The sequence below is a fragment of the Conger conger genome, chromosome 3, assembly GCF_963514075.1.
Source record: "Conger conger chromosome 3, fConCon1.1, whole genome shotgun sequence".
Taxonomy (NCBI): Eukaryota; Metazoa; Chordata; class Actinopteri; order Anguilliformes; family Congridae; genus Conger; species Conger conger.
Window position 1 is genome coordinate 73,681,886 of NC_083762.1, and position 13,874 is coordinate 73,695,759.

General features: G+C 48.7%; 1 protein-coding gene across 4 annotated transcripts in view; it reads left to right on the forward strand.

Annotated features, from left to right (window-relative positions):
* Positions 1-13,874, forward strand: part of rnf130 (ring finger protein 130) — a 58,504-nt gene that overhangs the window by 34,741 nt on the left and 9,889 nt on the right. For all 4 annotated transcript variants that reach the window (XM_061234498.1, XM_061234497.1, XM_061234500.1 and 1 more), the window contains exons 5-7: positions 878-949; positions 5,421-5,503; positions 12,739-12,835. In XM_061234498.1, coding sequence (XP_061090482.1) covers positions 878-949; positions 5,421-5,503; positions 12,739-12,835 — 252 coding nt within the window. The remainder of the gene's footprint in view (positions 1-877; positions 950-5,420; positions 5,504-12,738; positions 12,836-13,874) is intronic.

Genomic DNA, 13,874 nt, shown 5'->3' on the forward strand with positions numbered 1-13,874 from the left:
TTACCGCCATCTGGCAGTCGATGTAACTTTGAAAAAGGTTCGGCTTCAAAAGGTGTTTTATCCCTTCTGCACTTACATGGCCGAATTAAACACTTTGTTCATGTCATGCGTTTTTTTTTTTCCATGTTGTTGTTTGTTGTATACTTGTATTTAGCTGTATACATATCGTATTATACTGAGGTATGTGCACTGTATGGGATGTGGCAGTACATTTCCTCGAGAAGGACAATCTAATCTAATCTACATCCCTCTTTTCGTCTCTTCTCCCTTCTCAGTCATCAAAGCCACGGGATGGCTGTGAATATGTTAACATGGGTCGGCCTCCCTCTGGGTTCTAATCTCGCTGCTCTGTGCTCACACAATGCTACCTGCCGTCCCGCTGTTTTGGGAAGGCGGTTTTATGACGTCATCCTGAAACGCCGGTGCAGGGAATGGGAACGTACCGTAGCTGCTGTTTGAGGCGAGCTGGAGGTGTGTGTCTGTTCCTCCTGAGAGGTGGCAGATGAATGGAGGGAGATTGGGCTCTTTCTCACCGGTTCATTTAATTGGGCTCTTTCTCACCGTTTCATTTAAATGTGAGCTTGTCTGCTTTTTGTCTGCCTCTTTGTGTTTATGCTCTGCAGGTTTTTACGTTTCTCTCTCTCTCCCTCTCTCTCGCTCTCTCTCTGTCTCTCTCTGTCTCTCTCTCTTTCCCTCTCTCCCTCTCTCTTTCTCTCTGTCTCTCTCTCCCGCTCTCTGTCTCTCTCTGTCTCACTCTCTGTTTCTCTCTCTCTTTCTCTCTCTCTCCTTCTCTCTCTGTCTCTCTTCCTCTGTCTCTCTCTCTGTTTCTCTCCCTCTCTCTCTCTCCCCCTCCCTCCCTCTGTCTCTGTTGCCACAGCGACGACTGGGCGATGCGGCTAAGAAAGCCATCGGGAAGCTGACCACCCGGACGGTGAAGAAAGGAGACAAGGTATCAACACTGCTTCTCCCGCCCCTGTTGTTATTGCATTACCCCCCCACCCCAGTGGCTGCTGTTTGGTCTCTCCTGCTGTCCTCGGACATCAAGGTGCCCTCAAATGATGGGGGGGGGGGGGGTTGTTGTTTCCGAATGCTTCCAGTTCTCAAGTGCCTCTTCCCCTCCCCCCATCAACGCAAGAAACACTAGTCCCTCACTCAGTATCTGATTTATCCCTGGAACAAGGGCCGCTTCGAGTTCCTGTCGGACGAGTGTCCGTGGCTGATGAATGGAAAGAGCCGGAATTAAACTCCCAGACCGCGTGGCTCTCTCTCTCTGGGCAGCATGGATCACTCAGAACCTCCCGGGTTGGATATCTGGGATCGCTTTCCACCGCTGCTTCCCTTCAGTCGATGTCAGGGAATATTCTACACCGCGCGCATGTCCGCACAGGGCGTGGAGGTGATTCATAGGCTGGTTATATTCATACTCACCAGAGAGGGTGACAGATTGAGAGGGCCATGGTGGGGGAACGAAACACCCAAACCGCACTGGGGATACTTATGTGGCTGCCCTATCCCTATGCCCTATGCCCACACCACAAATCTCACCTTCTCCATGACGGCTTTCACAATGACCCCATGGGACAGAGATTGAACGCACAGCTTTCTCTCAAGCTGGTCTGACTTAAGTCTCTGCCAGACTGTCTCACTTTACACTTTCTTTCTTTTCAAAGTCCATCAGCACGATTAAGGTAATGAACAAAGGTTGTTCTCGTGATTAAAATAAATGCACTAGAACCTTCCAAATGCTAACACACTGGAATTAAAGGTCATTAGCAACTCAATCCAGACAGGCACTGTGCTGAAAGTTATAGACTTGGGACTATGACCTCTGAGAGAAATGGATGGATCCTGGTCACTGGCTCCACAACAGTGAAGGACTAGTTGTCTCGGGTCATGTGAAGATTCTTGGCAATTCAAGAGTCACTTTGTTTCCCAACACTGTTGTGTTATCCAGGGTAGTAGAGAGGTTGTCATGGATGCTGGTAGAGCCACTCTGTACAGCCCCTTGGCAAGGTTGAGGTTTGTTTGGAGATTATCCAGTTCAAGGTACCAGGGAGGAATGTTGTGACAAATTATTATTGACAAATGATGATTTGTTTGCAATTATTGGCTACTTGCCACGAGAATAGATTATGTGCTTAAAAACCCAACTCAATATTAGAATGTGCCAGGGCAATTTCGAAATTTGATTTCATATTGAATCATTTAATTCATATTTATTGTGGTTCCAGGGTTGGAGAAGACACAGGCTAGAGATCACAGAGTGAATGCAGGTTCATGTTTTTATGGAATATTCAAAGACTCAGAGGAAAGCGTGAAACTTGTTTAGGCTGATTCTCATTGATTATGCGCGGTAGCAACACACTGTTAGCGTGTGAGGAACCCTTGAGATTCCAGCTGAGGGCCTGGTCTCAGGATATACTTACAGAATGTGATTTGAATACCGGTGATTAATCCCAGCACACTTTGATAGCAGCTATTGTGTTTTACAGTGCTCAAACTGGCCCTGAATGTTGCATGAAATAAGATGAATACCATACTAATAGTAATCTATGAATCTAATTTGTAATAATATATGAGTGGTCTCCACTCTACCAGAATAGTGTTGACTGAGCAATCAATAAATGAGATAAAATACCGACGATGATCCATTAATAATGGCTACACCTTTAATGCTTGGATTAAAAACGGTAAATAAATCTCATTTATGAATCGTGGAATAAGAGTGGTTACTCACACATCATACCAGGACTTTACCGGAGTGTGGCCAGTTGAGGAACCCGGCGGTTTAGGGATGCTGGGTCTAGACTCCTCGCTGGGGCTGCGAAGGTCGACAGGCCCAATCATTGAAAATACATCAGCCAATGAGTGCTCGAGCGAAACTGAATCTCTCACTCTCAGCGTCTCAGCGCACGGTGGACTGACGGACTGTGAGCCCCAATGCCTGGGGAGGTTTTGGTGGGGGTAGGGGGGGTGGAGAGGAGAAACGGAACAAAATGTGTGACAAGCGGACCCCTCTGTGCCACCCACCTCCGGTGTTATACGGGACAGGAAGTGACCTCACTCTGGGTTCCCCTACAGTTGCGGTTGTTTTCCCAAAGCTGTCTGTGGATCTGCGATGCTCTGACTGGCTGTTCATCGCTGGCTCCCTCCATGCTCTGTTGTGAGGTCACGACAGTCCTGCGCTCTGATTGGTCAGCAGCTGTTCCAGGTTCTGGGGCAGCTGGGAGGTGACTGACATGTCGGTGCGTGTAGTCGGGCAGTGGGAGCTGCAGATACTGGACTGAAAGAGACAGCTCAGTGGGTTCTGCCGTATCTCTGAGAGGAAGCGACCTAACACAAGTCTCGAGGGGTTGTTGGGGATGGGGAAGGGGGGGGGAAGGGGATGCTGTCTGAAAGGTATTCGGTGGCAGTCGATGCATCGACCGCTCCTGGAGTGGGATGAAACGCGGTTGCCGGGAGGGTGGAGAACGCTGAGGTAACCAAAACACCAACACGAGTGGCGAGGAATCTGCAGAGTGTTCCCGATATGACCTTGAGACTGCCTCTCCCCCCCCCCCCCCAGTGAAATTAAAGCACACAGCTCTGATACCGCTAGCCAGGGCTAAGCTCATTCACAAGATGGATTTGAGCCAGACGCAACGGGTCGAGGGGAAAGGAGAAGGCACAGCCAATGTCTCACGTCTTACTGCAGTATCCTCACAGACTCAACACGAAGGTTCTTGGTCGGAAGAGTCATATTATCGATGTGAAATTCTATAGGGTGGCGATGTCTGATTGTGAGCAGCTACAGTCTGTGCTGGGTTTGTTTTGGGTTTGTGTTGGGTTTTTTGTTGGGTTTAGTGTTGGATTTGTGTTGGGTTTAGTATTAGGTTTGTGTTGGGATTAGTGTTGGGTTTAGTGTTGGATTAGTGTTGGGTTTAGTATTAGGTTTGTGTTGGGATTAGTGTTGGATTTGTGTTGGGTTTGTGTTGGGTTTTTTGTTTGGTTTAGTATTAGGTTTGTGTTGGGTTTAGTGTTGGATTTGTGTTGGGTTTAGTATTAGGTTTGTGTTGGGTTAGTGTTGGGTTCACCACCAGGACTGGTGTTATAGAGACAGCCTCTGCTCTCCATCTTGCCGCGGCCTCATTTTTCTGCCAGCGGACCGTATGCATTTTTAATCGCATATCCATCTACTGGCATGTCGCGCCACTGAAATCCGTTCAGGCAGGAAAGAGCCAGCCTCCCCGGGGTCCTAAATAAGAGGAGTTTACCCGTCATGTGATTTCCCGCCCGCTCCGCTCCACAGCGTCGTTAATCTGACCTGGGGACTTCAGCACTCTGTGTCCCTTCATTTCTGAAGATGTGGTTATTAATCTGTCCACACGCCACATCACATCATGTATTTACTGTCCCCATACGGGAATTTGCTTTGAACTATGTGACTACATCGAATGCTGCAACCAACATTAGGACATTTAGTTACTCACAACATGCATCCAGTGCACTCGCTATACAAGCGTGCAACCATAGGTGGTGCCAGCCGTGGGAGCAGAAGTACGATACTGCACATCCCCGTCACATCAACGTGAAAATATTGCACAAGACAACCAACCGTAAATACAAACATACTTCCATGATGGCACAACCCAAGTAGTAGTAGTGCATTCACATTCTCCACTCGTGTGCATTAACACGTCTGATTTGTCCTTTATTTCGGGGGAGGTATTTTTGTGCTTGGTGGAATCGCCCCTCTAACACCTGAGAGGGGCATTTAGGCGTCTGAGTGACAGCTCTGAGCTGAAGATTGTCGTGTCGGTAACAGCCAGCCACCTGAACCCAGTGATCACCGCCACAGCGATCAGGAGCCGCCCCACCCCCACCCCCACCCCCCCACTGATACAACCATTAGCGGGGCTCAGCGCGGGCAGTACCAGTAAGAACAGGCAGTAATTCTCCGGCTCTAAACCGTTGATAACGCTGTCAACGGTGTGGAATTTCACGAGCATCGTTTCCCGGAAAAAGCGGCAGTTTACCTCCAGCTCGCCCCCCCCCCCCCCCTCGAGCGTATCGATCCCCTGCCCGGGGTGGGGGGCGGGCGCGGGCTAAATCTGTCCTCCTCGGGGACGTGGGACGTCCTTGCCTCAGCAGAGACGGGCGGGTGGGTACGGGCGCTCCGTAAATAACGCCTCATCCATCCCCGCGCGGCGAACGTGACCGCCGGCCCAAACGCGGGGGGGGAGACCGCGCTGAGCGTGTCGAATCCCGAGCGACCGTGACCCCTAACCCCCCTACCCCCCCCCCTTCCGGCTTCAGTTTCCTCCTGACACTCTGCAGGGGGCGTCTGGGACTGTCCGTGCGGCTTGTTACCACGGCAGCTGGTGAGAAACGCCCCTGTGTTCAGAGTGAGCTGCTGAACTTGTGTTCTCACTGTGTTCCAGGAGACGGACCCCGACTTCAACCACTGCGCCGTCTGCATCGAGGGGTACCAGCTCAACGACGTGGTGCGAATCCTGCCCTGCAAGTGAGTGTGACCGCAGGCACACACACACACACACACACACACACAGAGAAACACATGCCCGCACACACACACACACACACACAGAAACACACACACACAGAGAAACACATGCCCGCACACACACACACACACACACACACACACACTCACACACACAGAAACACACACTCACTCACACACACACAGAAACACACGCACAGACTCACACACACAGAAACACACGCACACACACACACATGCTGACACACACACACTCACACTCTCACACACACAGAAACACACGCACACACATACACACAAACACACACACACAGCTATAGTGTATCCTAGCAATGGGACAATTACCGATTCCACCGTACATCTGGATAAAAATACTGACGATGACTAGCTTTGCTAACAGGCCATTGGCAGGCCGGGACACTGGAACAATGCCCAAACACAGGGATAAAGGTTCACATATGGGAATATTTCTGACACTGGTAAAATGCAGAGGAAAGATTACCTTGTTGGAAATTATTGCGGCGAAATCTCCCCACCCCCCGTGGTGCCCACTGTCATGGGCCGATATGTCTCCATCACGGAGCCCGCTGGCTCTGACTCATCGCCATCCGTCATCGGCGCTGACCTTACGGCTGCCAGACAGCCATCCATAACCCTTCAGATTAAAGAAGACCGATCCTCCCTGCACACACAGGTCTGCTGGGAGGGTGTGTTGTTCAGCGCTTTGAGTTAGGAGCGCGTGACGCATGCGAGGGTGCGCGTAGGGAACGCGGGAGTGCAGTGAGTGGACAGTGATGAAGGGCGAGGCGTAGAAAGGCAACAATGCATCACGGGACGCACAGGAAGTTTTAATCAAAGTTTAATCAGGTGAAAGGGCTGTTCAGGGGAGTCGGACTCTCTGAGTTTGAATCGAAATGTAATGAGGGGTAGGTGCTGTTCAGGGGAGTCTGACTCACTGAGTTTTGATCAAAGTGCAATGCGGAGAATGTAATGTGCGGGCGAGTCTGACTCACTCAGTGTGAATCAAATTGTAATCTGCTAAATCAAATATAATGTAATGAGGAATGTGCTGTTCAGGTGAGTCGGACTCACTGAGTTTGAATCAAAGTGTGTTTGAGTCGCCTGTAACTCCAGAATGAATGCAGGGCTGTGTGAGTGTGAGTGTGTTAGTGTGTGAGAGTTTGGAAGGGGTCCAGCGTCTCTGAAAGCCGTGTTCTGTGCATTAATTACGGCTGTGGAAAAACGGGAGTGTGGTGTCAGTGTGAGATTTACGGGGCGCTCAGTTCCACCTGCCGCTGTCCTGGGAGAGAGGGGTCTGTGTGCGCTCTTTATTTAGGGAGTGTGTGTGCGCTCTTTATTTAGGGAGTGTGTGTGTGAGAGTGTGTGTGAGTGTGTGAGCTCTTTATTTAGGGAGTGTGAGTGTGTGAGTGCGCTCTTTATTTAGGGAGTGTGAGTATGTGAGTGAGTGTTTGAGAGTGAGAGTGAGAGTGAGAGTGTGAGTGAGTGTTTGAGTGTTTGAGTGTTTGAGTGTTTGAGTGTTTGAGTGTTTGAGTGTGAGAGAGTGTGAGAGAGTGTGAGAGAGTGTGAGAGAGTGTTTGAGTGTTTGAGTGTGAGTGTGAGAGAGTGTGAGTGAGTGTTTGAGTGTGAGAGTGTGAGAGAGTGTGAGAGAGTGTGAGAGAGTGTGAGAGTGAGAGAGAGTGAGAGAGAGTGAGAGAGAGTGAGAGAGAGTGAGAGAGAGTGAGAGAGAGTGTGAGTGAGTGTTTGAGTGTGAGAGTGTGAGAGTGTGAGAGAGTGTGAGAGAGTGTGAGAGCGTGTGAGAGTGTGTGAGTGTGAGTGAGTGTGTGTGGAGCTGGCTGTGAGCAGCAGTGTGCTGAGGGCACAGCCCACAGAGAGGAGTTATGGAGCTCGGGGAGACATGGAGGAGAACAGCTGGGTGCCACGGCTGCCTGAGAATCAGGGCACACACACTCGCACATGCACATACACACACGCGCATGCACACGCACATACACACACGCATGTGTGAACACGCGTACACGCACACACAGACAGAAGTCAGTTTCACATACAGATATATAGATCTGGGCAGAATAGTTAGAGAGAGAGAGAGAGAGAGAATACGCAGGACTGTGGCAGTTTGTTTTGGGTACAGTGGTATGTCCCTGTTCTGGGCTGCGGGTTACAGTTGAGCGCAGCTGAGTGTAGTCCTCGACGCAGACACTAACCTCTGCACCGCTCTCCCTGAGTGTCCCCTCGCTCTCCGCCGAACGCCGTCCGCTTCGCGCCCTTTGACCTCGCTGCTGGCGGGAGGCCCAGACACGAGCCACTTGTGTTACACAACCCCCCCCAGCCAATGAGCTGCAACTGTGGGCTGGAGCGTTGGTCAAAGGTCAAACCTAGCTCTCCTTCCCCCCCCTCAACCATCCCTCCTCATCTCCTTCGTTCTCTTCCTTTCTCTAACCCTCTCTCCTCCTCTTTCTCTCACCCTCTCCCCCCTCTCCCTCACTCTCCGGCTAATGGGCCCTCACTCCCCCGTATATAGCCTAGCTTAGCCTAGCTTAGCCTCCTCCCTGCCTCACACACACCGTGTTAATGGCGCTCTAATTGCATTGCGCTGCCTGGTGTCCATGGACTCGGGGGGTCGATGGAGCGAAGGCCCGGTGCACTCTGAGGGAATCTGATCTCAGGCCCCGCGTGCCATTGGAGCCTCCCGCTCACTGTATGGATTTGATGTCAGGAGAGTAACGCTGAGGGCCAAGAGCCACTCGGACATGCGCGTATATAAGGTAACGGTGTCTCTTCCTCCGCGGACACAGCCAGTGTCATTTACATGGGAGTTCAGTGGGCACCTCGCAGAAGCTCGATAAAGACAGGATAAGATCATTTTATTTGTCTTTGTTATGTTTTCCGCAGGAAGTACAGCTAAGTAGAAAATACAAGAGGATGATGTTGCTGTTACTTCCTGTTAGCCATATTCAGATGCCCCCCCCCCCACTTCCTGTTTCCCCTTCAGATGCCACTTGCTGTGTTCTTTATAACTATTAAGTTCAACTGCTGTTCCTGGCTCCTGCTAGCTCACTCACTCCGCTTGACCTCAGCCCGAAACTCCACCCCCTTTAACCCTTTAAGGTGGTCAGAAATTATGTCATTAGAATTTTCCTAACTGAACATTGTAATGCTGATGTCACATCACAGCAATGGAGTTCTAGAACACTGCCAGAATTTTGAAAAAATAACATTCCAAAAGCCTATTATTAACTACAGTCCACAGAACTGACTGGCTTTGTTAGAGGCCTGTGCCATGCCTAATAATGCCTCCCTCTTCTCTTGTAATGGTCTTTGTCTTGTCTGCTATCTGCAGGCTGATGTTTGCAAATATCAACATTCCTCAACGCTCTTATGAACATGTGCTAGTGAATAAATTATGCACATAAAAATGTAAAAATACAATTACCGGAATGGCCAAGGAGCTCAATTCTTGAGATTGACATACACACACACACACACAGTGCAGTCCACTTCACTTGTTCACCCCTGCCTCTCAGAGATGCATCGTTCTCCAGAATCGATAGCTAATAGAATAACTAACAGAAACATTCTCCAACCTGCCAGCTCAGTTCACACTGGATTTTCTGTCTCCACCTCCTCAACAATCACATCAATTTGGCAATCATGCTTCATATTATAAATAAGCTTGTTTACACGAGTGCCATATTTTATTTCTTTTTTGGTTTGTTTTCTGTTGTGTACTGAGGCTTGAACCTGCTTTGCCTGACAGCTAAGAGCTCTCTCTCTCTCTCTCTCTCTCTCTCTCTCTGTCTCCCTCTCTACTTCCTGTGTGACTTTGACGGATTGTTTTGTCATCACATGACCCTTGGTTTGCTGTCCCCGCCTGGCTGTGGGCCTCACTGTTTCTGACCTCCTGGTGTGCAGAGGCTATCGGGTCACCTGGCAACACTTTTACGGTTACGTTAATGGCCATGAACTAACGTAATCGTTAACTAGCTAACTACTGAGTTCATCTGTACAGCTTTGTTTATGAATTTGTATATCATTAATTCATGTTAACAACAACAACATTAGTTAATGCCAAGTCATATTGGAATGAAATAACAGTTAATGTATTTGTCAACAGTTAACTGGTTTATAGTTTGCAAATGTCTAAATAGTAATGTAACTAATACTTTAGTTCATACTTAATGAGCACATTAACGCATGAAAAATTAACTTAAAAGCCTAAACAATGAATTTGCACATGGATGAAACACCTGCATTAGTTAATGCCAATCCACGTACCCTGATTGTACAGTGTGACTGGTCCCTCTGTACCTTCCATCAGAGCACAGAACACAGCATCAGGCTGTGGTACGTGTCTGCTCACACAGACACACGACACCGACACTGTCCTGTCCCCCTCACTGTCACTTAAAGCAGCATCGCGTTCCCTGTTCAGCTGCTTACGTCAGACCCCTCTTCACCATCTCCACCCCCACCCTCACCCTCACCCCCCCCCCACACCAGCCCCAGCTCGTTTGGGGTGTAATACATGACTACAGTACTTGAGAACAGGAAGTGGGAGAGTCGAGTGGGTGCTCGATATGGATATGGCGCGGGGGCTGCTGGCTGAGTGGGGAAGTGGTTGTTTGTCTAGAGCGTGTGCGTGTGTCCGTGTACGCCGGGCAGAGAGACGTATGAGCCGGCCCCGTGCTTCCTCACGTCTTCACATACTCCGTGACCGGCTTCTGCTGAGCACTCCCCCCTCCCCCCATCTCTGAGCTGTGCGGTGTTTAATGCCTTTTCAGTTTGTGGTGAAGCTAGTCAGCAAGTACAGCAGCGTTTGAGAAAGGGATTCACCCAGCCCCCTCCTCCCTACCCACACGCACGCACGCACGCACACGCACACCCCTCCTCCACACACACACACACACACACACACACACGCCTCCTCCATACACACACGCACGCGCACACACACACACACACACGCACCCCTCCTCCACACACACACGCACGCACGCACACACCCCTGCTCCACACACACACACACACACACACACAAGCGTGCTCATACACATATACGCATACACACACACCCACCCCCTTCCTCCCCAACCACACAGACACACATGCACACAGACAAGCATGCACACACGCACGCACGCACACACACACACACACACACACACACACACATGCACTGCACACACGCACTGCACACACGCACACAAATGCCCTATGAATCATGGATAAAGACCTTATATCTCTACCCAGCCCTGACAGATAAGGCTGTTTTTTTAAATGTTTTACATTACCACACAGCAACAAAAAAAACCAAAAAAAAAAAACCTATTTCCCGTTCCAGTGCTGCAAACTCTAACCACGTTCTCCGCAAAGATTAAGTGTTCTCTGTTGTTGTGCCACAGTGGCGCTCTTGTTGTGCACCGTAGCCGCAACAGCTGCCCGGCTGAGCAGCTCTTCCTGTGCTTACTCGTGCAGTTAGACGGCCATTCCGACTCACCGAGGAACAGAATGTGAGACGGAGAGAGAGCCGCGCTCGACAGGGCCAGGCCACAGTTTACATAAATGTGCTCGGTGACATTATTAGTGCTTCTGCCCTAATTCTTTCTGCCTGCTGGCCAGTAAATGTTCTTTCTTTTTAGCCCACTGCCATCTGTCCATCACCCATTAACATGCACAATCAACCTCCTCTCCCCACCTCTTGAGAGATAAGAAGAGAAAGTACTAAAAAAACACACACTCACACACTCTCTCACACACACACACACACACACACACACACACACACACTCACACACACACACACAAACACACACACACACACACTCCAGACTGGGCTCCAGACTTATTGGCACCCCTGACTGGCAATGCACAAAAAATACTTACAAAACAATAACAATGTAATTATTGAGCAACTCAAAATGTCAACATATGTTTCAATGGAACCAACCAAAATCATACATTAATTTAATGAAAAATAGCTTTCATAATTAATGTCACCCCTGAACATTTGGTGCATCCACCTTTGGCAAGGATAACAGCATGGAGCCTTTTCCTGTAATGCTTGACAAGGTTAAGGAACACATTTGGAGGTATTTTGGACCATTCCTCCATACAACTACTTGAAAGATCTGTCACATTCTTGGGAAACCTTGCTTTCGGTTTATTAAATTGATGTATTATTTTGACTGGCTCCATACATTAATAAAGAACAGTCTTTTTTATGTTGGAATTTTCAGTTTATCTCAATAATTTTATTGTTTCTTTTTTTAAGTATTTTTTGCGCATTGCCAGTCAATAATTCTGGAGCCCAGTGCATGTCCACGTGCATATACACGCATACATACGTGGCTCATGGCGCCTGTAATGACCTTCTCTGCTAATGAACTTGACTCATCTTCATGAATTCATAACAGGAAGATCTTCCATTAGCTGTAACTACGTCTTTGATGGCTGCTTTCAGATCAGCAGGTTGATCGACGTTCATTTAGCTACCAATGTGTCTTCTGAATCAACTGTGTTTTCGGAAAGGGACGTACTTTTTGTTTCTTCCCGCGACTGGCAAAGGTTATTCATCCCAAAAGAACAACCGCAACGTCTTAAGTTTCATGCTGACAACTACGGTCTCACCTACAATAGGGAATGCGTTCCCTTGATAAACTGGAAATATTATTTCTCAGGGTGACAGTACACTCTGTTCTCCATCTCTGTTCACCATCCTTCTCCTCACAATGTTCTCGTTCTTCAGAGGAGGTATTGATTGGCCTGAATGCAGCTGAAAAACACGATCCCTATGGATGACAGCGCGGTGATGTTCTGAGCTTTGGTATGCCTGGTGAAGCAGAGCCGGTTAACAGGCCTGCATTATAGAATCAGTGTTCTCTGCAGAAATGTTTAACAGAAGTGCTGCTCGGTCCCAAGTGCATGTCTCGGAAGAAGCCACCTGGGCATTGGGGTTAAAGTAAGTGGTGATGTTTATTTCATTAGACGCCCTTAGTCTCGCAGAAGCCACGTCTCTCCCCTTGCTTGCGCGTCGGTAGAGCGGCAGCACGCAGGTGACGCGGGCTGCCGTTTTCATTGCTCGGTGGCGCTGGTTCGGGAACGGAGCGGTGCGCCGTGAGTGTTCCGGTTTTTTGGGGCGAACCCCTCGGAACAGTGGCCGTGGTGAACGGGGTCAGCTGACTGTTCTTCTTCTTCTTCTTCTGTGTTCTCCGCAGGCATGTTTTCCATAAGATGTGTGTGGATCCCTGGCTGAACGAGCACTGCACCTGCCCCATGTGCAAACTCAACATCCTCAAAGCCCTGGGCATTATGGTGAGGCCTGGAGCTCCAGCCCCTATACAGAACTACACTGGGGTTACACTTGAGACTATACCACCTCTACAGAACTACACTGGGGTTACACTTGAGGCTATACCACCTCTACAGAACTAAACTGGGGTCACACTGAGTCTGTAATCCCATTACAGTTGTGCACTGAAGTTACACTGAGGTTGCTGGTACTCACAGTGCATTACTGGGGCCTGTAGCCATCGTTCTGTGATGTTATGTAATTTGTCTTTCTGCTCAGTTTGGAACGACAGCTAACTTTGGCATTGTGCTGCCACCTGCTGGAAGGTCCTGGAAGGAACTGCAGAACTATTGTTCATTTGCATTGCAGCCTTATATAACTTTACATTTTTGCATATCCTTGTATTAATTAGATGAGTCTGTCCTGCTAGATATTTTATGAAAGATATTCATGTTAAGTACCGTAGGACCAAGGGACCATAACAGCAATGCTTCACCTGGTATTTTACCTGCAACTCTACAAACTAGTTTTTCCAGTGTAATTTACTCCTTTACCCACCCTGTTTTGCATGTCTTTTTACAGTTAAATTAGATTAAATACTGGATTCTAAAAGCACTAGGCTTTTGTAATGAACGGAAATTGTAAAGATGTTACATGTCATACCACCATTTACATTATTGGCATTTGGCAGACGCTCTTATCCAGAGCGACGTACAGTTGATTAGACTAAGCAGAAGACAATCATCCCCTGGAACAATGCAGGGTTAAGGGCCTTGCTCATGGTGTGGACCTTATTGTGGCTACACCGGGATTAGAACCACTGACCTTGCGTGTCCCAGTCATTTACCTTAACCACTACGCTACAGGCCACCACTATACTAATGACCGAAGACAATCACATACAGTAGAACAGCAATAAATACCGTCCATAACAGTATTGCAGAAAACAAAAATCTGACAATTAACCCATGTCTTTTAATGGACTAAGTAATCGATATACTGTGTTATGAACACGGAATAGCACGGAATATAACTGTTCAGGAACATTCAGAATAACAGGAT